Here is a 25516-nt window from a genome sequence, read left to right as displayed (position 1 = left end):
CAAGCGCATATGGGACTGATCAGGGATGCATTTCTTTGGTCAGAGCAATTCATGCTGCTTGCCCTTCACTGGCAGCCAAAACCATAGTGGCGCTCTGCCCAAGAGTCAGTGTTTGGATAAGTGTGTGTTCATTGTCTTTATGAGTGTGTATATGTGCATTCCCTTCAGTTTTTCTGTATAAGGGTGTGCCTGTGTGATTTATCTCTCTTGTATATATAAGCATGTGTATGCATAAAGTAAAGTCTTCTTGTCAGCATCTATTTTCTTTGAATGAAGGCTGTGACACAAATGACAGGAACTGATATCTGTTGCTGGTCCTGTGGTTTAATTCAGTGACTTGATGTATGAGAATTAATGTATGAGAGTGAACAGGCCATGGACCACTAATGTTTTAAATTTTAAATCATAGTTGGACGTTTTTGTGTAGCCATAATGATAAAATGATGAAGAATTTTATTTCTTCTTTAATGTTTTTTTTTTTACCCTGTAGCATTTTGCTGCTTGCAGACGTTTTCTTTTTTTTCTATTCTTTTTTTTTTTTTTTTTTTTTGCTGCCGGTGCTACTCCACTTCATTTTGACTACCTTCCCCAGATTTATTTATTTGGCCTGACAGATTTACATACCAAGTGTTGCCACCTTCTGTTAAATGAAGGGTTGTTATGGCTGTGTGTCAATTCACATAAGTCTTCAGTATGTGAAGAAATCCCCCTTTTCCTTATGCGTTTTTACTTAATCGGTGTAAGTCACTAATGTTTTGACACCGGCTGCTATGCTCTTTCTGTCATAATTTTTTTTGAAGAGGGGGGGAAAAAATCTGGTTCCACATGTTTTAAATTTTCTCCTACAGAAGCCATAACAGTTTAATAATAAGCTCTAACACTCTGCAGCATTTCAGCCGCCATCACTATGCTTCCACATGTTCAAAGACGATGGTTGTCGCTTACTGTTAATACCTTCCCTTTCTCTGTCCTCCTCCTCCTTCCACCTGTCCCGTCACGTTACAGGAGCTGCTACCTCTTGTGCTGTCTTTCGAGCTCCCTGCAATCATGCAGTCTGACCCCAGCTCGCCCACTGTGCAGCACATCTCGCAGACCTACAACCTCACAGTCTCCTTCAAGCCCCCAACACGTCTCTATAGAGCCACAGGTGTTGTTCGCGGCTCACAGAATAATGCCAACGCAGTCAAGGTAAGAAGGATCTCACGGTTTAGAAGTGACAAATGGTCTGTGGCATTTGAGGGTTGTGTGAAACAGATGGTCAAGGCTTTTTGTTACTTATTAATAAGAAAATTATCTAAGGGAAAAATGCACATTACAACTTTCCACAGACTAAAGCGATAAAAAAGTACGACATTTTAAAACGCATGAAATGCATGAAACCAGCAAATGCTTACATTTTATAGTCAGGAACCAGTGAATATTTAGCTGTTGACTCATTAGTCTGTTTTAAGCATTTCCTAATACTGCACCAGCTGTATTAATAATTTAAACTCTGTAACGTCCCCTTTTTACTTTGTGGCAAAATTATGGAAAGGCCAAACAGCCATTGTGTGTCCTGTAAAATATGCTTGAACTCTGACCTCTGTACTCCTTCTCAGTCATTTCAGTTCTGTAATATTTTAGTGAATCCCCAACCATTTACATGTTGAACCACACGCCAAAAAAAGGGTTTCCTGAGCCACGCGTTAAGGCCCACCAACACTTTCGGCATGCCTCACTTTTCTCATATAAACCGCTTCATTACATTCGGCACCACAGGGGCAAGAGAGTGCTGAGAGATTTTTGGTCACTCAAACTGGACGGCTGCTAGTTTAGCTCTCCACTGCAGGGGATACTGTGTCCCACTACTGTATCAGCAAGTCCACAAGCTCCCCTCGAATGAAACTGTACTTTAAATTAGTCTCTGAGTTTCTTGCAGTTTTTTTCTGCTGCTTGTGTATGTTCGTAATCAAACTGTATGTTTCCTATATATAAACATACAGAGATGTATTTCCTCAACAGGCATCTGGCTTAGGATAGTGCCAGGGAGGTTTCTCATAAATCTCTGTCAAACAAATCATAGCCACCATTCCCCCACCCCACTACCAAGCTTTAGTTAACAACATGGAGTTAATTTTAGTTTGCCAACAGTTGCGTTTTGCATATGTGCATTTCTGCGTTCATTTATTCATCAGTGCCAGTGCACTTTTATTTGGATTTGTATGCTCGTGTGCATTTGTGTGTTCCTATGTACAGCACATGTGTTCATATGCAGAAACATTGCCCATGAGTTTGCGGTAGGTCTGAGGGGTCAGTCAGGACTGGGAAGAATGCCAGATGAAAGCTGAGGGATCGAATATGTATGCTATGTTGTGTGGTGGCGTGAGACCCTTAGTGGTTTTGGCAATTCTTAAAGGTGCTCTATGGATTGTTGTCTTATGTTGGCCACAGTGTGCAGATTCCTGTAGAAGAGGGGAAATGACATACTTTACAAGGCCAAGTGATTGCTTGCAGAGACGGCAAAGAATGAGACTGTTAAGATGGCCAGCACAGTTTTAAAAAAAAAAAAGCAATAATTTTCATTGGTTATATAGAAAACACTGGTGCTTTCTCTGAGAATTTAAGCAGCTTTGCTTTACTGCTCTGTGAAACAATTACTTTGTAATCTGGCCTGGATACTGCTTAAAATGAAATGTTGTTTTAGCCTCTTTTTCGCTTATCTTTTTTCTTTTCAAGACTAACAATTCATCACATCTTTACTTTATTTAATATGCACTGTTTTATATTCATATTTTTAAAAAATGCAAATTGTTAGTTATAGTCTTGTATTCTTGGCAAAAATATTGTTCTCTTGCAACGAGGATGCATCCAAAATGAGATGCATTATTTAATATTCCTGCCTGAAAAGTTAACTCGATGAATGGATTTGCGTTTATTTAGAAGTTATCAAAGGCCACAGTCAAACATTTATTGGTGGTTCCTCATGAGACCACGGCTTCTCTAAGTGTCTTTGTATTATGGATTGAATACTAAACAGTAATTTGATAACTTGCTATCATAGACAGAATAGATTTTTTTTTTTGTAATGACTGCACTTAATATACACAAATGTTTCTGTACATAAGCTAATAGCACCAAGGCACATTCAAAATCCAAGTGGTGCTTAACATCAACACATTAACACATGCTGAAGTTGGCTGCTTGGTTCATTGAGACTGTGGATGCCAACACTATGAAATGTACATTATTGAAGTATTAGTATAACCTATGAATTGCTTTGTATAATTTCACAGGTTGTCTTTGATCTAAATCTTATGTGACTCCGTGTCCTTAATTTGTAACTACCATATTTGTTTAAACACAGATGTATGGGCTCAAAATGTGGTCATAAATATTTTGTACTTGTAAAAAAGATTTGTGTGTGCGTAAAAAAGATTTGTGTGTGCGTAAAAAAGATTTGTGTGTGCGTAAAAAGAATGTGTGTGTGTGTGTGTATGTGTGTGTAAAAAAAGATTTGTGTGTGCGTAAAAAAGATTTGTGTGTGGACTTAGCCCAAAAAAAACCCTGCAAGTTACACGTACAAATTTTGACCCTATTTTTCTTCCTTTCATCTGATTGGTCAATGTCATGTCAATCACAAATGTAACAATCCAATCAGAGAACAGATGGGTTTGGCTTTCGGAGGGGCGCTTTTTTTGAACTTCAGGTCTTTGAAGGGAATAAATGCCCTTTTACATGCCAACCCAGCGTTTTCCTTCATCACCACGAAGGAAAACAGTCTGTGGTCGTCCGAGTTTGGTGATTTTTGTGTCACAGGTCTACGTGTTTAATATAGGGACTTCCACAGCCTTTTCAACAGCGCTGCGGACCGCGGGGTGGGGGCGGGCAGTGTTTTGGAAATGACAGTCTTCATTACAAAGCTTTCTTCGTTATGAATTAGCATACATGTTTTTATTGAACATTTGAAGAACCAGCAAAAAAAACAGAAACTCTTGTAGAGGACATAAAGTCAGAGATAGAAAAGACAAGGAGCAGGTGCATCTAGTACAGGTAGAGCTGCTGCAAAAACCCACAGAGCCCAGCAGCCAGCGCAACAAATTCTGGATCCTTTGCTTTTAGTTAGCAGTTAGCATTAGCAGCACATCCTGCGTCCGATGTGAAAGGACTTTTATGCTGCGCACTGTGACTCACAGCAATGGTCCCGGGTCAGCCCTGACTTTGTCTTAAACTAATCCTAAAGTAATAATGGTATTTCTAACCACTGATATAGCACAACTTTATCCTTTCAACAGCTGCTGAAAGTTAGGGGACCTAGCTGCTATCGGATATTTATATAGAGCTCCTCCAGCTTCAAACTGTATTACCCTTCAAAGACCTGCAGTTCAAAAAAAGCGCCCCTCCGACAGCCAAACCCATCTGTTCTCTGATTGGATTGTTACATTTGTGATTGACATGACATTGACCAATCAGATGAAAGGAAGAAAAATAGGGTCAAAATTCGTACGTGTAACTTGCAGGGGGTTTTTTGGGCTAAGTCCACACACAAATCTTTTTTACGCATACAAATCTTTTTTACGCATACAAATCTTTTTTACACACACACAAATTCTTTTTACACATACAAATCTTTTTTACACACACAAATCTTTTTTACACACACAAATCTTTTTTACAAGTACAAAATATTTATGACCACATTTTGAGCCCATACAGATGTTCCAATGATGATGCCGTGTGTGTGTGTGTGTGTGTGTGTGTGTGTGTGTGTGTGTGTGTGTGTGTGTGTGTGTGTGTGTGTGTGTGTGTGGTCCTCACCTTTCCTGCATGAGAAATAGGGAGGGCTGGATTGGCAACTACAAAGGAAAGTCAAGACAGCATTTTGGGTGCAATTTCAGGAGGACTCAAGTAGAAAGAGGAGCCATTCATAGGAAGACTAAGATGAAATCCATTAAAAGAGCTAAATCTCAAAGAATGATCAGATGGCTATCATGCATAACAATTTATAGCAGGGAACATTTTGCTGCTTTTCAGTTGCCTCAGCAGTCATGCGAAGAGTTTTCACGGGACAATGTCCTGTACAATGCTCAAAGAAATTGCAAAATACCCAAGAGCTACATCTGAGACGACGTGCCTCAGTTAGCATGTTCCTTGTTAAAGTTCATGACAGTCCAATTAGGAAAAACACTGAAAAAGTATGGCTTATTTGGGAGGCTTGCCAAGAGAAAGCCTTTTCTCTTTAAAGAAAACATGGCAGTGCAGCTTAGGTTTGCGACATTTAATCTGAACAAACAACAAGACTTCTGGAAGAATGTTCTTTGGACAGATGAGACGTGAGCTCCAAAGTGGACATGTCTAACTAAAATGCAGAGCGCCACGTTTGATCAAAACCGGCTGGTCAACACAAACACGACATACCGTCTGTCAAGGATTGTGGTGGAGGGGTGACGATTTGGGCTGGTTTTGCAGCTACAGGAACTGGGCACATTGCAGTCATCGAGTCAACCATGAACTCCCCTGTACAGCAGAGTATTCTAGGGTCAAATGTGAGGCCATCTGTCTGACGGCTAAAGCTTGGCTGAAATTGGGTCGTGCAACAGAGCAGTGATTCCAAGCACACCAAAAAATCTATATCAGAATGTCTGACATGCTGTGGCAGGACCTTTAGGATGGCTGTGAGTTAAAGAATATCTGCAAGCTGTGAACTGAAAAAGCACTGTAAAGAAGAGTGGGGCAAAACTCTTTGTTATTGTGTAAAGCATCCTTGAGTTTCTTGAATCATGGGATTTGCTTATTTTTGCACACGACTGCAGAGAATCCTGTGAAAAATGGTTTTTGTTTTTTTGTTTTTTTTACTTTTAAATCTAATTGGTGATTATCCTGTGAGATAAAATATGCTAAAATATATGTTTTCTTTTGTAATCCCTGTTCAGAGAGGTACAGCTCTGCTACTGGAGCACCTGGCCGGTAGCCTGGCTAGCACTATCTCAGTGACCACCCACCTGGACATCGCACCGCAGCACCACCTCTTCATGAAGGGACGCAATGGCAGCAACATCAAGCACATCACCCAAAGGACGGGAGCTCAGATCCACTTCCCTGATCCCAACAGCCCCCAGAAGAAATCTACAGTCTACATTCAGGGCACCATCGAATCTGTGTGCTTGGCACGGCAGTACCTCATGGTATTCATCTTCAGCGTGTGTTTAATTTATTGACAACTGGAAAAAAAGAATGTTAAACTGCTAAGCCAGCCCCTTCCAACTTTGTTTTTGTGGTTAAGAGATGGCATTTGCGTTATATATTCTTACATGTACAGATTCCACATACTGTGTGGTAGCTAGAATGGATGCCACTGTTTCATCAGTATCATCATGGTATGTGTGAATGATGCATGGGTTTTCAGATGTGAGTTAGGAAGTAAACCACGATTGCCTTGAGGGTTTTGAATAGCCTTGGGAGAGATTTGCTTGGCTCTAGTCGAGCTGCTGAAATGTCTGTCAGATAAACAAGAATCTGTAACCGACTCAAGGTTAGCACACATGGTTCATAGCTGCTACATACCTGCATGTAAGATGGACACAATTAGTTTGGCTTGACTTCTTTATGTCCTTTCTATGCCTTAAAAAAAAAAAGAAGAAGATCCTCATGGTAATGGGTTGACCTGCTTTGTATGGTAGATTCTAGTGGACTGGATATCAACCTGACTGTAATTCAAAGATTACGTTAAAGTTTGGACCAAAGATAGCACTTCATATTTAAATTTCACTTGGTTAAAATGCTCAGCGGTCATTCTTGTCTTGTTTCCCATGACCGCTGAGGCTACCCGAATCTTAAATTACTTAGGAGTATAATCAGAGGTCTGTTTCAGATATGTGTAAAAGTGATGGCTGTTTAATTACTGTTGGCTTCAGGCTTCGGCTGAGCTGGTGTGTATATGACATCTCCGCTGTAAACAGCTTTGGCTTTCTGTTTGGACATCCATAATGTGGGGCAGTAATTCTGCAAGAGCTGCCTTCTCTTTGTCTGCGGTCTCCCAGTTGGCCCCAAAGACATTTAGCAAATGCCAGAGTTGTTTCAGTGACCAAACATGACTTTCTTTTGGAATTGAAATGGGACACACAAGAAGGAGCTTCTTAAGTGTCTTACACTGGTGAAGAGTAAAGAATAAAAAAAAAAAGATTAATAAGAGAAGAGAGGAGAAACAAAAAGCAATGAGTGCGAGAGGATCGTAGAAATGAACAAAGGGCATAAAAAGGGCTAGGTGAGGTGCTGTAAACTAGATGCAGAATAGGCATACAGGAGTGGGAGAGGCCTCCTTCTCGCGGTAGTGCACTGTGTGATTTGGCTTCTCATAGCCAGACTATAGATTATAGCTCCAATCTCAAGCCCCGTCAGAGCCAGTCTGGCTCTGCTCTCTGCTGCTAATTACACCCACTCACAATAGGAGCACTGTCCAGCTCTCAGCCCAAAATATAGATGTCTGTGGTGCTTGTGGTGGTGATCATGCAAAACAGATTGCTGTTGGCGGAATTTCCCAAACTCAGTGTGGGATGAATCCAGCACTGAATCTTGTATTTATTGGTATGACCAACTTGCTCTACAAATGGTATACTACTATTGAGAAACGGCTTATATTACTGGAGCACCAGTGCAAACTTGCAAGCTTTTCAAAGAGATTGGTGTGCAGCTGACATAAGAAAATGAACGTTTATTACAAATATGTATTTATTTTGTCTTTGCTCCACAGGGCTGTTTGCCTCTGGTATTAATGTTTGACATTAAAGAGGATATTGAGGTGGAGCCCCAGTGTATCACAGCGCTAATGGAGCAGCTGGATGTCTTCATCAGTATCAAACCAAAGCCAAAACAGCCCAGCAAGGTATGACTTCAAGCCCACACTCACACGGCACGGAAAGTTGGGATTTCAGGCACTGGTACTGACTTGGCTTTGAGAAAGGCAATTTAGTCTTTAAGCTACAGCTACTTCTATCCAAACCAAAATATTTTAACTGTTTCAATGGATTGTCACAAAGTGCTGAAACCTAATGACCTTAGTAAACCCCTGATCTTGCCTTGAGCATCATCATGTGGTTAATCTCTGTGGTTTCATGGCACCAAATCCAAAGAATGGGTTTAAAACCGTTTCCAGCTTTTGTTTTGTTTTTTTTGGGGGGGGACGACTCTTTGTATCCTCGATAGTCATATTAACAGTATAGTGTTATCGCACCATAAAGAACATAGAAACAGTTCCAAATGCTGCATCATCTATGGCTTATTAAGCTGGCTTTAGTCCATTTAGCTCACAGTCCACCTTTATAGATGTGCTTTCAAAATAAACAAAGACCCACATCAAAATCAAGAATATTGTTATTATCAGATTTACTTTGAATTTAGTGGCAGTTAGCAAACGTTTGCATGCAAACACATCCTTTTTATTATAAACTTAAATGACAAGCTCCTAGTGTTGTTTAAATTAAATAGTTACTTGTTTCTTTTTTTTTAACTAGGAAAGATTGTGTATCCAGGATCATGCTTTAACATTTCCAGTGGCATTAAAAATCATATTTCTAGAGGATATATTTACACACACATTCATACAAGCAAGTTATTCTATGTGCTTTCTGTCACATTCACACTCTGACGGCTGCATCGGGAGCAACCTTCCAATTAGGAGATGAACTGAACCACAGCAGCTCCTTAAATATATCCCTTCAAAGTTTTGACTGTTGCATGTAAAAAGAGCATAACAAGACACGGGCTAAAAAGTGATCAGTGGCTGGATAAAGTACAAGAAATGCACTCTGTGGAAAAATTAACTCATTTTTTTGAGGACTAAAACAGGCACCCATAGGAAACTGGACCACATTTCTATAATATTATGAACATCTTAGACTAAAGAAAGTGCCCCATGTTATTACAGTGTATTTATTCTGCTGTCAACTTTGAGTTACCAGGTTTTGTACTTCTCAATTTTCTTCTTCTCAAAGAAAAAATAGGTTTTTGGTTTTTTTTTTGTTTTTAAAAGGAGCTATTTTTTCTTCTTTATGCATTTTACACTTGGGACTGTAATATGTACTTGACAGAGTAAGGATTACTTTAGGAGGCAGTGTACAGACACTGTGTTGAGTGTCCCCCTCTGTAACACTAGCTGTGCACTGGTATTGACCGTTACAGAGCTCCTACCAGGCAAAATAACCAAATAAGAGTAATGTATTTACTTAACTAAAGAGAGGAAATATTCCATCACAGCTGTTTGCTGCTCATATAGTTGCACACAGAGTAGATGTAGATTCTGAAAATGAAGCACACAGAAAAGAACCACTTGCTCACATGAATAAATGTTACACAGTGCCAGCATGTTACAGCAATGATAAAAAATTATAGCATAAAAATCCACCAAATATAAACTTTTATTTTTTTTTAGCACTGTTGCTTCACAGCAAGAACGTTCTGAGTTTAGATCTCCTGGTTTGTTGGACTCTTTGTGTGGCGTTTGCGTGTTCTCGCAGTGCCTGCATGGGTTTCCTCCAGGTGCTCTGGTCTGGCACAGTCCAAAGACACGCTTGTTAAATGAACTTGTTTTTCTAAGGTGGCCGTAGGTATTCGTGTGAGCATGTGGGGTTATCCTGTGATGGACTGGCAACCTGTATAGGGTGTAACTCATGCCTTGCCCTGCGGCAGCTTCAATGCACTCTACACCCCCCCCACCCCCCACCCACTGCAAACCTGAACTAATTTAAACGAGTAACAAAGTGGATGAATGCCTTAACCTTCAGCCAGTCTCATAATTGATTCAAGCAACTGGCATATACTACACTCAGTTTCCACAGTGGTCTTATCTGAAGAAATCACAACATGTATAATAGACTACATTAAAAAAAGCCAAACATCCAGTAAACATTAAAGTTTAGATGAAAATGTGTCCTTTTCTCCCATAGAAAAGACAGCTGCTGTCCTACTTGTTCAAATGCAGCGTCAGAGAAGGGGAAAAAAACGACTGCTAGAGAAACAAATAAGCCACTGTTCCATTTCAGTTACTTTCCATCAAATGACAGCATGACATTGAAGTAAATTATGGATTGCCTTGTCGTATTTCATCACTGCTAAAACTTAGAAAGGGAAAAACTGGATCCCTGTACCAACACAGTGAAAGGTTTTGGCAAGTCAGCATCTGCCACAGTGGGGAATCGCAGTCTCTCCTCTGCACAGCCTGCCATGCATGTTTCATCTGCTGGACAGGGCCACTCTGTTTTTTTTAGTAGGAAAAGCTGAAGCATAACAAAAAGTAAGTGGCTTCATTCTTGGTAAATTAGGTAGAAATTTGGAGTTAAGCTCAATGACCTTTAATTAAATGTATTTAATATTCTATTAGTGAAATCTGTTACTCAATCTTTGGCACGCCTTTTTTGTATATACAATTGATCTAATGTTTATAATAGTCTGCTGTTGTACACGTAGTATTCCTAGTCATATTTCACTGTTTGGCCTCAACCTGACCTGCTCATCAAGGTGCCTACGTCCCACCCTGAGTCAGGGCTCAATGCCCAAACCAGACGGGCCTGCGGGGACCGGTGTGGAAGTGCCAGTATAAACACCGACCCAGCCCAGATCCTCTTAAGAACCCTTCACTTAAACATTTTAATGAGGTGACAGCAATAATCCAAAAGGCCAGTCCAAATGGGTGCCACAGCCTGTCTGCTTCAATCACTTTGGCAGTCCTGTAGAGGAGGGTGTGCACGTGTCAGGGATATTCACCGCTGATTGAAAAAAAAATTCAGAAGCTCAATTTTGGCAAAATGCAAAAAGCCAGCACTTTGATTTATATTTGATGTTTGGTAAGATCGAATAAAGCAAGGTTTCCAGTCATTTCTTTCAATGATTCCAAATCTGATTGTCGATTTTGTGTTTTTCTGTTCTTTTTACAGTCTCTTATTTTCTTCTCTCATATCAGACAGATATGTTGATCAAGAAACACTGTCTCTCTCACTGTCTTTCCTCCCCTGTCTCCTTCTCTCTCCCACACTGCCTCAATGTTTATCCTTCTAATCTACCCTTAATTCCCTCTTCCTTCCTCACATTTTATGTTTGTCTTCTCTCTCAGCCTCCCTTTCACTCCCTATCTCCCTTGCTCCTCCACTTGCTTTTCTCTTCTGCCTCCTAGTTTCCTGTTTATTTCCATGTCCATCCCACTTGTTCCCGTTTTCACCGGTTTCTCATCGCCTCTTCCTTCTCTCTCGATCTCTCCCAGTCTGTGATAGTCAAGAGTGTGGAGAGGAATGCAGTCAACATGTACGAAGCCCGAAAATTCCTCTTGGGTCTCGAGAGCAATGGAGTGGTGTCTTCCTCACCCCCTGTGGCACTGAATGCCGGCACTAATGGTCCATCCCCATCTCTCATCTGCCCTGTTGGCCTGGACATCCTGGCCTCAGCTGGCCTGGGGCTGAGTAATCTTGGTAATGACAATGTTTAACTTGCTAAGAAATAATGCTAAATAATGCTTTCTCCATGATTGGGGGAGGGGGAATAAGATGTTACCTTTTATTTTGTGCACAAAATGCAATAGATTAAATTGTATCATGATAGAAGAACTAATATCTTCATGAATCAGTGTCATTCCCAAGCGTGTAACACAAAGTAGTCTCTTTTAGAATAATTTTCATTGGTTTACTGAATTGAAAAACACAATCCCCCTTTACATAAATCCCAGCTGGTGACTCACTGCATCTCTATATGACCTTTACAGTAGGAGCTGTGTGGACGCAAGTCCAAATCTGCACATCTTTGATCAGTCAACCATCAGAAAATAACCTCGGTACACATGTAGTTGCAGCACTTTGAATGATTTATGAGTTTATGAATCACAGGATGATGAACGGTTCTTATTGCGTAGGAGTTTGTCTGCAGTGCTGACCTCAACATCTGAGCCCAACAGAGTCCAGAACTGTTGAGACTAGGGGACATTTTTGTTTCCATGGATGACTTTCAATTGGTTGTAAGAGTGCATGCAGTGTATAACAAATCTTTAGTCACAGTTATCAGATTTTTGCATTCTTCTGATAAAAAATTTGGAGATTCAGTCTGTTTAAAAAACAAACAAAAAAAAAACCATGGAATTTAGGACATGATTTATATATCAGAGGCAGTCGGAAAGGCAGATAGGATAAGCTGACAGGAAGTGGCTCATTCCTGTAAGCACTAGCTGGCAGTAGATCTGTTGCAATTTATCTGTTAGAAATTTAAATATAAATGCAGTATGTCATCAAATGGTAACCACAGCAAATCTGCATTACATTACTGGAATGTGTTTATTTTCTCCTACCACTGACTTGGACCATATGTGATAGTCAAGATGTTGAGTATGTATTTGTGCTGAGAATTTTCTGTGATAATGGGTTTATTTTTGTTATAATTTTGGAAAACCTAGCACAAATGTTTTAGCATATCTTCTGTTAGTTTTGATGAGCATGTGTTCAGTTTATGATTGGATTGTCCCCCCAGAAAATGAGATTAAAGATTGGCTGCAAAAAAGCTCAGTGTGCCAGGAGAGTGCCCGTACAGTAGAAATCTTTTTTTGCTGTTTCATTTAAACTCAGGGGCCCCGGGAGAAGCTGTGGACGGCCACATCCTGGCCTTTAGTAATTGCTACATGCTTTTCTTCTTCGGATTACAGACCAGTGTGCCAGAAGAATCCCTGGCCTTATTCCTGGAGCCAAAGTAGCCCCTTGTTAAAGCCACAGACCTGCTTCTTTCTGTTTTCATACACTGCGTTTGGGTTAAGACACCAAGCACCACATTGTTGGTGTTCTCGATACCATAGTTTTATTGGGTATGAGGACACACTAGACGTGTACTTATGCATCCATGACCTTGTAGAAATTTAAGAAATTCTTGCTCTCATTTGCTGTTGGGTTGATGGCAGTTTGATGGAATTCCAGTTAAATAGCTGGAAGACCAAGATTTTTTTTTTCTTAGTGCAACTTATGATTAGCTTGAAAAATGCACTTTGACAGGACCACCGCTGATCTATTCATATACTGTCTTCTCCTTTCTTTCCTAATTTCTTTTGGTTACCCTTTAGGCTTCCTGGGTGCAACAGCATCACACTCTCTCCCCAATTCTGCTGCCCCAAACGCTGTGCTGAACAGCTTAAACTCCTCCATGAGCCCTCTGCAGACCCCAAGCCCCAGTAACCCCACTCCTTCCCCCTCCCTCTGGCCAAGTTCACTCACCAGCACCCAAGGTTTGTATATAGTACTGCCAGTAGCTCTTATGGTAAATCTGTATTTAATTAATTTCTTTTTTATTCACAAATTATGTGTCTTGATGCATGCTTGACGTGAAAGAGTAAAATCCTTACAAATGTCTCAATCTTTATTTTAATTTTTGGTAATTCAGGTAATGTATAACATGACAAAAAGCCCTATAACATTTTTCTTATTACTTTGATATTTTGGAAACTTAAGGCTTCTCGTCTCAGCTGATGCTGCATCCTGCCACTCAGGCCACCCTGAGCAGCATCCTGCTGTCCGGTGTGCCAAGTTATACACCGAACACACCATCTCCTCCGCCTGGCCTCGCCCCCATAGACAAGCAGCCCAACGGGGTCCCTGAGTGCACCCTGAATGGACATGTCAAGGTTGGGCCCTTACCAACTTTATATTGTATCACCTCGCTCTACGTTTTGAATGACTGTGATAATAATTATATTTTATTTTTTGTGTGGGCATGCACATGTATAGCACTCTGGCTCAGTGTATGGGAGGATAACAACGGCGTCAATTGCAGAAAATGTCTTGAGTCCAGCTCCATGTGACTCAGTCCAGGAAGCCAGTGGCCACAGTCCATCAGAACCACGGTCAAGCAAGTCCAGCCCGGACGAAGGTATTCCTTAAATCATTGCAGAGTGTCCTTGTCACTGAACACATGTGATTTGTGGCTGGATCCATGCTTTCACATTTACACCTAACTCAGACATTACCGTCTTAATACTGCAGCAGATATTGAGTCTCATCAGAGCAGGCAAAGTTTTTCCAATTACATATTGTCCAATTTTGGTGTTACTGTTGGTTTCGGATCAGATCCAAGCACTCCTGGCCATTTTCCTCTGGCATCATTAAGACATTTTCATCTCCTGCTTATTGTTTATTTCTTCTCTCAGACTATTCTCAATAAACACTTGAGATGGAGTAAGTAACACATCATTAGAGTCCCATTTCTTCACCATTGTTTAAACAGTTTGAACTTCTTAAGGTCCTTTTGACCATGTGTACCTAAATGCATTGAGTTGCTGTTATGTGATACAAGTAACAAGCAACTGAAGAGGTGTACCTAACAAAGTGGCGTATGACTGTGTACTATATAAAATGGCTATTGAGAATAATATAAGATTAATTCTCTCTGCCAAGGAGGTCATGTGATTGGTTTGGTTTGTCTCAAGTTAACGCCCCTCTCCCCCAACCCCTCCCTGAGCCTGGTTCTTCCAGGGGTTTCTTCCTGTTAAAGGGGAGTTTTTCCTTCCGTCACTAAGTGCTTGCTCAAAGGCGGCCACCTGGGTTTTGGGGTTTTCTTAATGTAAAGGCCTGGAGGTGACACAAAAAAATAGAAAAGTTATGTACAGATTTTTATGAACATTTTTCATTCGTATCTTCACCGTTTTTAATTAAAACATTTAACTTGGCTAAAAAGTCATTTTGAAAGTGTGCACTTATTCACAACTGCTCACTTTTTGTGGTGAGTCATTTATAATAAACAAAGTCTTATGATTTATGTGTTGTTACAGCCTTGGACTGACAAAATGTTTGAGCTGTTAAAAATTTCAGCTCAGGTTTGTTGGACCTTAGCTTTGCAGACTTAACATAAATGTCCAAATCAGGATTTTCCACTTGAGATTTATGTAACCCTTAAACCCACTTTTGAGGAAAATACCTTTATTGTACCCACATTTTACTTCTCTATACTGTCCTCCTAACCACATACGCTTTCTGACTACATTCACTGGAGCGGAGACAGATTAACTGCCGGTCTCCTCGCGGTTCAGAAAGGCCCTCGTTTCCTCTGTGTCTTACACTCGCGGTTTTCCCCTCAAACCTTCACTCTCACGCGTCTCGTTTTTCCCCGCTGTTTTTAAAGTTTGTCCTCCCCCCGACGCGGTGTGTCCAGTTAAGTTTTCCTCTCCCTCCCTTACCACCTCCTGTGTCCCAGAATGTGTTTGCGCTGGCTTGCCTCGTACAGCTTAACTCCGCTGTGTCAGTTGAAGGTGTCTGGGGATATTGTTCAAACATTAAACCCCAGAGAACTTCGTTTAAGTGGCTGACATCATATTATTTTACAGTATGCGACCCATGTATACTCACACGTGCACATCATGTTGCACAGAGCAGGTCCTTGTTGGGTTAAAAGCAGAGAAGCGGATGAAAAAGCACTATAATCACAGCTGGTGTGTTTTTAATTAATCTAGAATTCAAGTGAGACCTGTCACACTTGAATGCATGCACACATGCAGTACATATGCTCACAAGCTAAACATACTCATTCATACTGAATGACCCAGTCACTTCTGAGTGCAGGCTGTGTTATGGTATAAATTGAAATTGATGAAACCTAAGGTATTACAGCTATTGTTGTCATTATGTGTATTTTGTCTGCACAGAAAAAAGAGAATATTCACAATTTGTCCGTGTTTATTCCTTCAGGCTCTGACACATTTGTAGAAGTGGGCATGCCCAGAAGCCCCTCGCACTCCGCTAATGGAAGTGAGTTGAAACAGATGCTGGCGTCATGTAAGACATCATCAGGAAAACGACAAGCTGTGGAGCTCCTGCAGGGCACCAAGAACTCCCATCTACAGTATGTCTGAATCATTTATGACTTCTGTTGTTACTTTTTAGCATCTCTTCCAAAATCTTTTACAGATCATGCTCCTAAAGTTTGATAGTATTCTTTAACTATTGATCTTTACAGATATTAAGATAAGCCCAGAAACAATGGGATCATTTTTATTTTTAAACAATAATAATGCATAAAGTCACAGATTATCCCAAACTGGAGCAACCAGCTGTGGTACATTATACACATTATACTGGACAGCATTGTTATTATGATGGCTAACTCTATGTTTATAATAATCCCAGTACATCAGCTGTTTTTGAAATAGTGCAGTGGGATCCATCAACTTTCCCTTGTTTTTTTTCCATATAGATGCTCTGACAGTTGTGATGTTAATATCAAACATGGCCAAAGTTTGAAATAATGAGGTCTGCAAATGTGCAAGTAATCCCCTTTGAGCTGAAAGCTCAGGCTTCAGACTGTTTTAACTGCTTAGCTGTTTAGCGGTTTGGCTCTGTTTGATGTCAGTCAGAAGAGATATCTTTAACATGGTTATCTCAAGTGCGCAGCTCTGGCTGTGTGAGCACAGAAACCCCACCCGGCTGATCTTCATATTTTTTGTTTGAGAGGGACAGCCAGTCAGAAGAAAGTTGCATGAAAGGGAGCATTGTGTGTTGAATTGTGATTCATGCAAAATTACTCGAGTCCAAAAACTGTACTCTGCTGCTACAAATTCGAATATACATCAGCATTCATGAGAGCGAGCACTTTTCCACGAGTAGCTGCTAGACACGACTCAGCTTTACTCGGTTTCTATTAGAATTGAGTCAGGCACCTTATGTGACTGAGGTTGTAATAGCAAAGTCACATGATGTCATTTGTATGCGACACACACGTAATAGAATAATGGAGGCCGTTGAGGCTCAGCCGCTTTTTGTTAGACCGCTGTGTTGTTGGGTTTTTTTGTACTTAGAACCCCGGCTGAGTAAGTACTAAAAAAGTACCTGGTGCCAAAAATGGAAAATCCTTAAAACTGAGGCAAGTCGAGCTGAGTAGATACTAGTGGAAAAGGGATAATGGAGATGCTAGTTACTAAAGGCCCTCTTTAACAGCCTGAGTGATCACGTCAGCAAAGGATGAGCTGAAGAAAGGTTATTTACTGATACAGTGCCTGTTTTAATTCCAACAGTTCTGACTGTCTCCTCTCGGACACGGAGTCCAGCTCATCAGACAGTCCTGTGGCAGATAAGAGGGCACCGGGGAGTGAGCGGGCAGCTGAAAGGGCAGCACAACAGAACGAGAGGGAGAGAATCCGATTGGCACCTCAGACCTCCTTTGCCAACATGCAGGTACACACGTATACACACACACACACACACACACACACACACACACACACACACACACACACACACACACAGCTAACATGGAAAGAGAGGGCATGTTTTTTTTGGCTTTAACCATCTGTTGAATTTTTACAGGCTTTTGACTATGAACAGAAAAAGCTACTGGCAACTAAAGGTGAGTTGACATTTTTGTGCCATCAAATAGTGCAATCAGTGTCATTAGCAGTGTAACATATAATTTAGTCCCCTTAAAAAAAATCTTAATTTATTTCTTTAGCCACAAAAACATCTTTGCACTAAATATTATTTGGTGTCCCAATAATTCTTTTATAGAAACATATTTGCATCACTGCTTTTCTGTATTCGCACAGCTATGTTGAAGAAGCCAGTAGTGACTGAGGTGCGCACTCCGACCAACACCTGGAGTGGTCTGGGCTTCTCAAAGTCCATGCCAGCTGAGACTATCAAGGAGCTAAGGAGAGCCAATCACGTCTCATACAAACCCAGCATGAGCACGACATACGAGGTCAGACAGAAATGAAAGTGTTTAACTTTCATTATCGTGATCAATATGTTCAATATCTTAGCATTTACTGATATTGTGTATATTATAAGAAACATTATTTGCCTGACTGTTGTTTTAGTAGACAGACGTTTGTGCTCTGTATTGGGATGTACAGAATTCAGTCTAAACTTGTTTCTTTTTGGTCCTCAGGGTTCCCCACTGTCGTTGTCTCGATCCAGCAGCCGGGAAGGCGTGGGGAACGGGAGTGACTCTGACAACTGGCGTGAGAGGAACGGCACCAGCAACGGCCTAGCAAGCCACACAGAGTTCGCCTCAGCCGTCAGCAGCCCAAAGAGGAAACAGAACAAATCCGGTCAGTAAATTTTTGTTTTTGTCTTCAAATAATGATGCTGATTAACAATGAAATGGAAGAGAACAAGATAAAGATACAAACCACATTTAAAATGTCATTGTGAGCACTCTTGCCTCTGAATTTGATGGTTTTGCGTGTAAGAGTAATCGGTTACCTACTCAATATAGCACTCAGGGTTGGCACGTTAGATAAAGTCTAGTGAAGCTGCCAGTCTAGTTAATCTGCAGAACAGATGGTCTCAGTCAAAATGGTCCAAATGTTCATCTCTTTAAGCTAAACATTGTTTCATTACCTGACTGAATGAAAGAAATGTCTCTTTTTAAACTGTCGTGTAGCTGCAGAACATTTCCTCAGCAGCAGCAACTACATGGACTCTATTTCATCAGTAACGGGCACAAACGGCTGCAGCCTGAATTCGTCTCTGAAAGGCTCAGACCTGCCCGAGCTTTTCAGCAAACTGGGCTTGGGGAAGTACACGGACGTCTTCCAGCAACAAGAGGTAATCCTAATTCTGAACAAACCGTTTATCGCACAAGCTTTCATCGTCTTCCCTGGTTTAACTGTAGGGGTGGAAGTGTGGGTGTGCCAGACCATTACTTCTGTCCAAAGTGAAATATCCCTGTCATTATTTGTTGTTGCTATGTTACATTCATAGTTTAATTAATTTTTCCTTAACAAGCTGTAGAATTGCATTCGTACATCAAATATTACTGCTTGCATGGCAGGGAGGATATTATGTACATGACCATTAGTCTTGACATTTATGTTTGAAGATCTTTTCTAGATTAAGGTTGTTAAACTGGCTCGTTGCTGCTTCTAGATTGACCTCCAGACATTCCTGACACTCACAGACCAGGACCTGAAGGAACTGGGAATCACCACCTTTGGTGCCCGTAGGAAAATGCTGCTCGCTATCTCGGGTATGGAAAAAAAAAATTCAAAAAGAGCATTCTCTTGTTGCATTTTATCTTTCGTTGCCTCTGTGCTGTCAGCTGCATGACACTGCAAATAAAACACTTGCATAACAACGCAGAGATACCCACGTTGGTCTTTTCCTGTGCCGATAATCACTCGTACCAGCAGGAGCTTCATTCTGCCAGCTCACCTTTGCTGAAGGCAGTTTCATTAATGAGTTTTTTTATGTTTATTGTTTTGTCTGAGTGGATCCCAGCAGTCCAAAAGATAAATAATAAGTTCATATCTCAAAGTTCATAGGTGGTTCTTGTTGTCAGCATGCCAGAATAGAAGTTAAACTGGTCAAATTTCTGAGAGGACATGCTGCAGTAATTTGCAGCAGCAGCAATAAATGGGATTCAAGCAAATTCTTCTCTGATGAGTATTTCGGTATTTTCCCAGCTGCTCCAGCTGCCTGTCTCATGCTGATGCAGACTCTTCCCTGTTGTTACACTTGATCTAATGTGAATGTGGTGGGTGTCACACTTCATTACTGACATCATAATAGCCTGCATGAGTTAATCATGTCTGTGTTGGGATCATGAGCTTCCTGTCATGGTTATTGTTTAAATGTTCAGTTCACAAACGTCTGACCAGAGTCAGGGTTGACAGCGAGGGCAATGAGGGGAAATGTCGAGGTCAGCACTATGATTATTAAGGAAGCAGAGGGATCCAAGGCCAGGATCGGTTTTGCTGCCTGTCGCCTCAGCCAAGTCGAGGTCAACTTTCATCTCCGCTGACCGACTCTAGAGCTTGAAAACTGCATATTGCGCATCTCTGTCTGTCTTTCTGTGTTTTTGCTTCTCATAAAAAGATAGAATACCAGTCAAGGCAATCCAGGTTTTAACTTCCTGCTGGTGTGCCAGTAAAAAGAGCTGCTGGAGCGAGCTGCCTGTCTCCAGTAATCATACTGAAGGTTTATGCTGGCACCGACAGACTGTGGCTATCATATGAATAACTGAGAGATGCCAGGGTGTTCTTGAGACATTTTTTTATGAAATCATTTTGTCCAAACTGCTGTGTAAAAACAGATGGACACAAAGAGGGGTTTTGTTGATCTGAGCAATTCTGTAGTGCTTTGAATCCAATTTTCTTGTCACTGTAGATCAGTGAAGGCTGCAGAGACATGGCAACATTCTCCACGGTTATATTTATTTTTACTTTGATTTGCTGCAATTCTCATCGCAACAATGGAAGTTACCCCACATTAAACACTATGTTTGTATCACCTTTGCTGCTCCTGATGTTTTGCGGTTATCTTTTTTTTTTCCTGCCCACAGAACTAAACAAGAACCGGAGGAAACTATTTGAGCCACCCATCAGGTCCTCCTTCCTGGAAGGGGGGGCAAGCGGCCGCCTCTCCCGCCAGTTTCACGCTGAGATGGCCAGCGTCAGTGGGCGATGGTAGGCGCCTCCAGAGCTCCAGTCATCGGAGAACCGTCCATAAAGAAGACCAGAGTCCAGCATCTTAGAGTGGCGTCTAGGTTTCAGTGGTTGTTTACCCTTTTTCAGCTTCAGCTGAATTGAGACTGTTCGCAAAGTTGCATTGCCATATAGCGCATTTATAAATACTTTTTTTTTTAAAAGCCATAGTTTTACCTGAAGTGCCAACAACAACAAAAAAAGGGATTTCTCAGATACATGAAGTTCAGTGTTATTGCCTTATAAATCCACTAGTCTCTTGTTGAGCATCTATATATGAAGGGTGTGGTTTTGGTTCTGTCCAGTATTTCTGTCCACTTTTTGTTCAAGGGAACAGGCAGAATGATTAGTACATCATTTTACACATTGGTACTACCTGCATTTGTATTATGCTCTTGTATCAGTGACATGCACTTTAATAATACTAGATTTTTGCCTGTGAGAGCCTTATTCCTTAGATTGAAATGAAACTATGCATTTTTTTATTGACTTAAAGCACAGATGCATTTTCTACCAAGCCAAAAGTAAGCACTTAACCAGTGACATTAGCACAGCACCAAATGAAGTAATAATAGGTCAGCGCACCTAAGCGGTGACTTGATCAACTTTAACACATAAACCAAAGTAAATCTCATTGTGACCTTTGACTCCTTCAGTGTTTCGATTGGTGGACATTCCTCCGAGATCAGTGTTTGTGTTGAGCATCGGTTTCTCTTTCTAGACGAGACAAAAATAAGTATTTTGTATTCATTTTGCATTATGATTTTATTTTTTAGTTTTTATTACCATCTTAGGCAAATGAGTGGAATGTTTATTGGTAATCGGTTTACATATGTATTTTTTTATATTTTCATGAATGAGTGTCTATGATTTTTTTGTTTTGTTTTGTTTTGTTTTTTGTAATTAGTTTGCTTGTAAGTTTTAGTTTTATTTCCTGCCCTTTAGTCTCTGGAGCCATAGCATGGCTGTGCCATTAGACAGCAGCAGAGATGTGAGACAGTTAGGCAAAGCTTTGTAGGCCTCTTTGATTGTGTCAACAGGCAATTTTCTGTGGTTTTTCTTCTCTGTTTATAGTACTTGGTCTTTTGTTTTATCTTTTTTGTCAGTCATGGCCTCTCTGTGGCCCCTTCCATGTGCCTTAAATCTCCCAATCTGGTCTACTGTGTAGCTGAAACTTTTTTTTATCTTTCTGTTAGCTTAGAGTTTCAGCTAGAGCAAGGAGAGGTGGCCTGTTAACAGAACAAGGCCTTGCCTTTAATAGTGAAACGTGCCAATATCCATAACTCGTTTTTTCAGCAGGAAGAAATTTCGTTAAGAACACTAATATTTTGTTCTGACCTTACTTTCCAGATAGGAAGTGCCATCACACAAAGAACCAGTTTTCCCCCAGCCAACATGGTCTCATATTAATAGTTCTGCGAGACACAAATAGAGAACTAAAGTCACCAGAAGGACTGCGAGATCTAAGATGAAAACAAATAAAAATCTGGTATTTTCTACTATCAGTCATGTAATCTAATATCCCCAAAACCTGGTCAAGCAGTGTTTAATAAAGTAACAGAATTATGCATGCAGCGGCAGTGTTTATCACCAGAGCTTGTGTTTGCTCTGTAGCCCTGGATTATGTTCAGTCATGTGTTTTTTTTGAAAAGGAAAACATCCTTTTTTCCAGCAGTTCATTAACTTTGGATAACTCAAATGTTTTTTGTGTAATGTTCTTAAAATATGTCTGAGCATTTAAACTACAAGAACATCCATCTTCCAATGATGAGCGTTTTTCAAGTGCAATTCAAAGCCTCTTTGTGAAGTCATTTTTCCTTTTTGTTTATATTTGCAGTACAGTAGGTTTAAAAGCTAAGACTGAGTAATATTCTTAGTTTAAATGAACAAGACCTGTATAAACTCTTAAAGTATGTACAAGACACTTCTGAAAAATTATCACTGCAAGTGCGTAAACGTTTATCTCAGCAGATTTAATTATGACAGACAGCAGCAGCAATCCTCGTATCGTTTCAAAGTAGTTGATCATTTATCACTTTTTTGTTTTAATTTACAGCGATTTAACACCCTCATTTTTAACCACTTTTCCGTCCTATCTCGCATCCTATCCTATCTCACTTGAGCCATTCTCAATGTGGTTGTCAAGTTAGTAACACTACACTAAGTGATATTCTGACATGGTTGCTTATGCAAACCAGGTAAATTCTTGTTTTTGTTTTGTTTTTTATTGTTTTTGTTTTGTTTTTTGAAGTCTTAAAGAAGATGAAGAAGGCTAAAGCTTATGTAGAAAGGGATTCTTTATTCTACAAGGAAACCCGGAGCTGGTTTTGCTCCACATGGTACTACATTTAAAAAGAAAATAGATAAATAATGTTGAGCACTGATTCTCCCAGTGCTGTGACTCGTGTTCCTGCCTAGCAGACATTTGTTTTCATCCTTCACTTTTTTTTGGATGTGTTTGCTCGGAGGGCAATAGAGGTTCTTGTCTCATCAAGTGAATGTTTCAAATTTATATATATTGCCTTGATGATGCATGTTATTGCAGCTTGATCACAGATCAGTAAAGGGACTCACCAAGTCAAAAGGTTTACTGCTAGCTTGCCTAGTCTTTGCCCTTGATTGAATAGTTTCACAATTATGTCTTTGATTTGTTGTATTAGTCATATTAATATTCCCAAAGGGATTTATTTGAAGGAATCTTTGTACTGCAATCAAATGGTACATTTATAATGTAAATGTAAACCACTAAGGAAATGATGTATAACATAACTTTTGTACAACTTTTCATTTTTACAGTCATTGTTTTTGCGTGAGAAACGTACAATTCTGCACCATATTCCTAAGATGGATTCGTGCATAAACATTGCCATGTGGTCAACGCTCTGTTCACTGTGGCATCTGTTGATGCTGTTGTTATTCTAACTGTATTGTAGTACAGATATAAACTTTTCAGAGAATCTGTCAAGCAGGCAAAAAAATGTTTGTTCGAACATTCAAATGATATTATGAAGGTAATAAATGTATGCAAACAAAAGCGCCTTTTGGTTTTGTTTCCCACATAACACAGAAATGTCGGGTTTTGAAACTTTCTCAAGTCGGAAGCTACCAGGCTGTCCAGGCGCACAGTATCAGTGCAGTATTTCTAGAAAAGGGCTGTTAAACATGCAGCCCGAGGGCCAGAATCGACCTTGCAAAGACTCCAATCCAGCACACTGGAAGGCTTTGGGGGAAAAAAATTGACTTTTAACTGTATTTTGATCAATTGTAACACTTTTCCTGCTGATGGAGAGTTCCTCGCAGCCATTCATACTAAACCAAAGTAATTAACTAATAGATAAACAAATTACAGAAAGATTCCTGTTTTTGTTTTTTTTTTTAATCAACTATAGATGTTTGAGTTTAAAAAAAAAAAAAAAAAAAAATCTGTAAATTAAAAAAACATTTCATAAAAATGGGACAGTCTGGACAGTGAGCTACCAGAACCTTTTTCTGTATTTTACACAGTCATGTAGAAAACCTGAGATAAAGAAACTGCATGTAGAAAACCTTTATCTTTCTTCCTTATAAAGAAAGATAAAGAAATTGCACTTCTTTATCTTGTATTAAGAGATTTATGTTGACAAAAAGGAGTTTTACACAACCGCCTGTGATACATACTTTATTAGTAATTTTGACCAGCAGAAGTTAGTTAAAATTAGGCTAAAAAAAGTTTTAAAATAGTTAGGCCTGGTTTAGGTGACGCTGAACCCTCAGTTAGGTTATGCTGCATTAGTCTAGGCCCATTGGGGCTTCCCATCGTGCATCAAGTCTTTCTACTTTGATCAGCTCTTTTCACTCTGTTTATCCACCACTTTGCATTGCATCATTAGTTATTCTCTGGCTCTCTTCCACACAGTCTCCCACTCCTCACACCCAGCATGACAGATGGCTGCCCTTCCCTGAGCCTGGTTCTGCTCAAGTTATTTTTCCTGTTAAAAGGGAGTTTTTCCTTCACACTGTCACCAAGTGCTTTCACTGAAGTGACTGTTGTTGTGATTTGGAGCTATATAAATTGAATTGAAGGTAATCCTTCAGCACTATTCTGCAATCACTTGGTGTGTCTGTTTAAAGACACATTCAAAAACACATTTGCATACTGCAGTTTGAGGGTAATGTGCTTACATGATGTCTAACCTGCACAGCATCTGCTTAATCCAACAAAATGAATCTATAACCAATGAGGATTTGCAGTACAAGACACACTTGTACTTATAAACCTTATAAACAGGCTACTGTAGTATGGGGACAGAATTTATTTTCTTTGTTTTGCATGAAAGTACTGCAAATAATACATTTCTGCACGACTAACTGCCAGAAAACTGTTCACATCCGTGAAATAAAATATGGGTTTTTGTGAGATCTCAGTCACAAATTCAGCAGTGATGATGCTTTTTGGTTAATATGAGAAGATTAGAAAAACTGTTTTTGCTTTGCAGAGGGAAAACCTCAAGGGGGCAGTATTGTCACTGAAAATGACATTTCCCAAGTAAAGCGTGGAAAATGGTTACTCAGCAACAGATTATAAAATGTAAAGAAATTATAAAAATAGCATTTTATTCGTGAGAGACTCTTTGCAGCACAGCACATTGTCATTCGCCACCTCTAATTCATATCATAGCTGTAATTTTGAAGTTAGTTTGGGAAATGTTCAAACTTGAAAGAAAATGATGCGTTTGCCTGTGGCTGTTTGCATATTCCCAAAGTGCTGTATTTTACCTGACATATGGAAAGTGATTCAGTTTTCAGTCGTTTTTATTTTATTGCTCCAAAAAAACATCTCCAGGCCTCTCTTCTGATTATGGCAGCAAATTAATGTTCAGCTGTTCGCCACATAGACAGAGGGAGTCACTCATCCATCTCAAATGAGCCCTTTAACAGGTGGTGCCACTGAACTATGGTCTGTGGCAGCTTGTGACTCGTTCGCTTTCTCCTCCTCTGTCATCAATTTCCACAGGTGCTTTACAAAGCACCTGTGGTTTCTATAACATCACAATATTGAATGGGATGTAAATACTGGTATGTACAAGTGAGAAACTCACGGGGTAATGTGTAGGAAGGATGTTATGAAAACAT

At 40.1% G+C, this 25516-nt stretch overlaps 1 protein-coding gene across 1 annotated transcript in view; it reads left to right on the top strand.

Annotated features, from left to right (window-relative positions):
- The window catches only part of bicc1a (BicC family RNA binding protein 1a), a 69650-nt gene extending 46214 nt beyond the window's left edge, over positions 1-23436 (top strand). Inside the window, exons 7-21 of the mRNA XM_084948084.1 lie at positions 1006-1188; positions 5910-6161; positions 7727-7858; positions 11228-11432; positions 13058-13219; positions 13443-13615; positions 13719-13860; positions 15672-15825; positions 16994-17153; positions 17286-17325; positions 17522-17676; positions 17866-18028; positions 18364-18527; positions 18849-18948; positions 20263-23436. Coding sequence (XP_084804210.1) covers positions 1006-1188; positions 5910-6161; positions 7727-7858; positions 11228-11432; positions 13058-13219; positions 13443-13615; positions 13719-13860; positions 15672-15825; positions 16994-17153; positions 17286-17325; positions 17522-17676; positions 17866-18028; positions 18364-18527; positions 18849-18948; positions 20263-20390 — 2313 coding nt within the window. The 3' untranslated portion in view covers positions 20391-23436. The remainder of the gene's footprint in view (positions 1-1005; positions 1189-5909; positions 6162-7726; positions 7859-11227; positions 11433-13057; positions 13220-13442; positions 13616-13718; positions 13861-15671; positions 15826-16993; positions 17154-17285; positions 17326-17521; positions 17677-17865; positions 18029-18363; positions 18528-18848; positions 18949-20262) is intronic.
- Positions 23437-25516: the final 2080 nt, after the last annotated feature.

The sequence above is a fragment of the Perissodus microlepis genome, chromosome 13 (genome assembly GCF_051167445.1).
Source record: "Perissodus microlepis isolate ML-2025 ecotype Zambia chromosome 13, ASM5116744v1, whole genome shotgun sequence".
NCBI classification, from domain to species: domain Eukaryota; kingdom Metazoa; phylum Chordata; class Actinopteri; order Cichliformes; family Cichlidae; genus Perissodus; species Perissodus microlepis.
The sequence above is the reverse complement of the archived record's forward strand: the minus strand, read 5'-3'. Positions and strand labels throughout refer to the sequence as shown.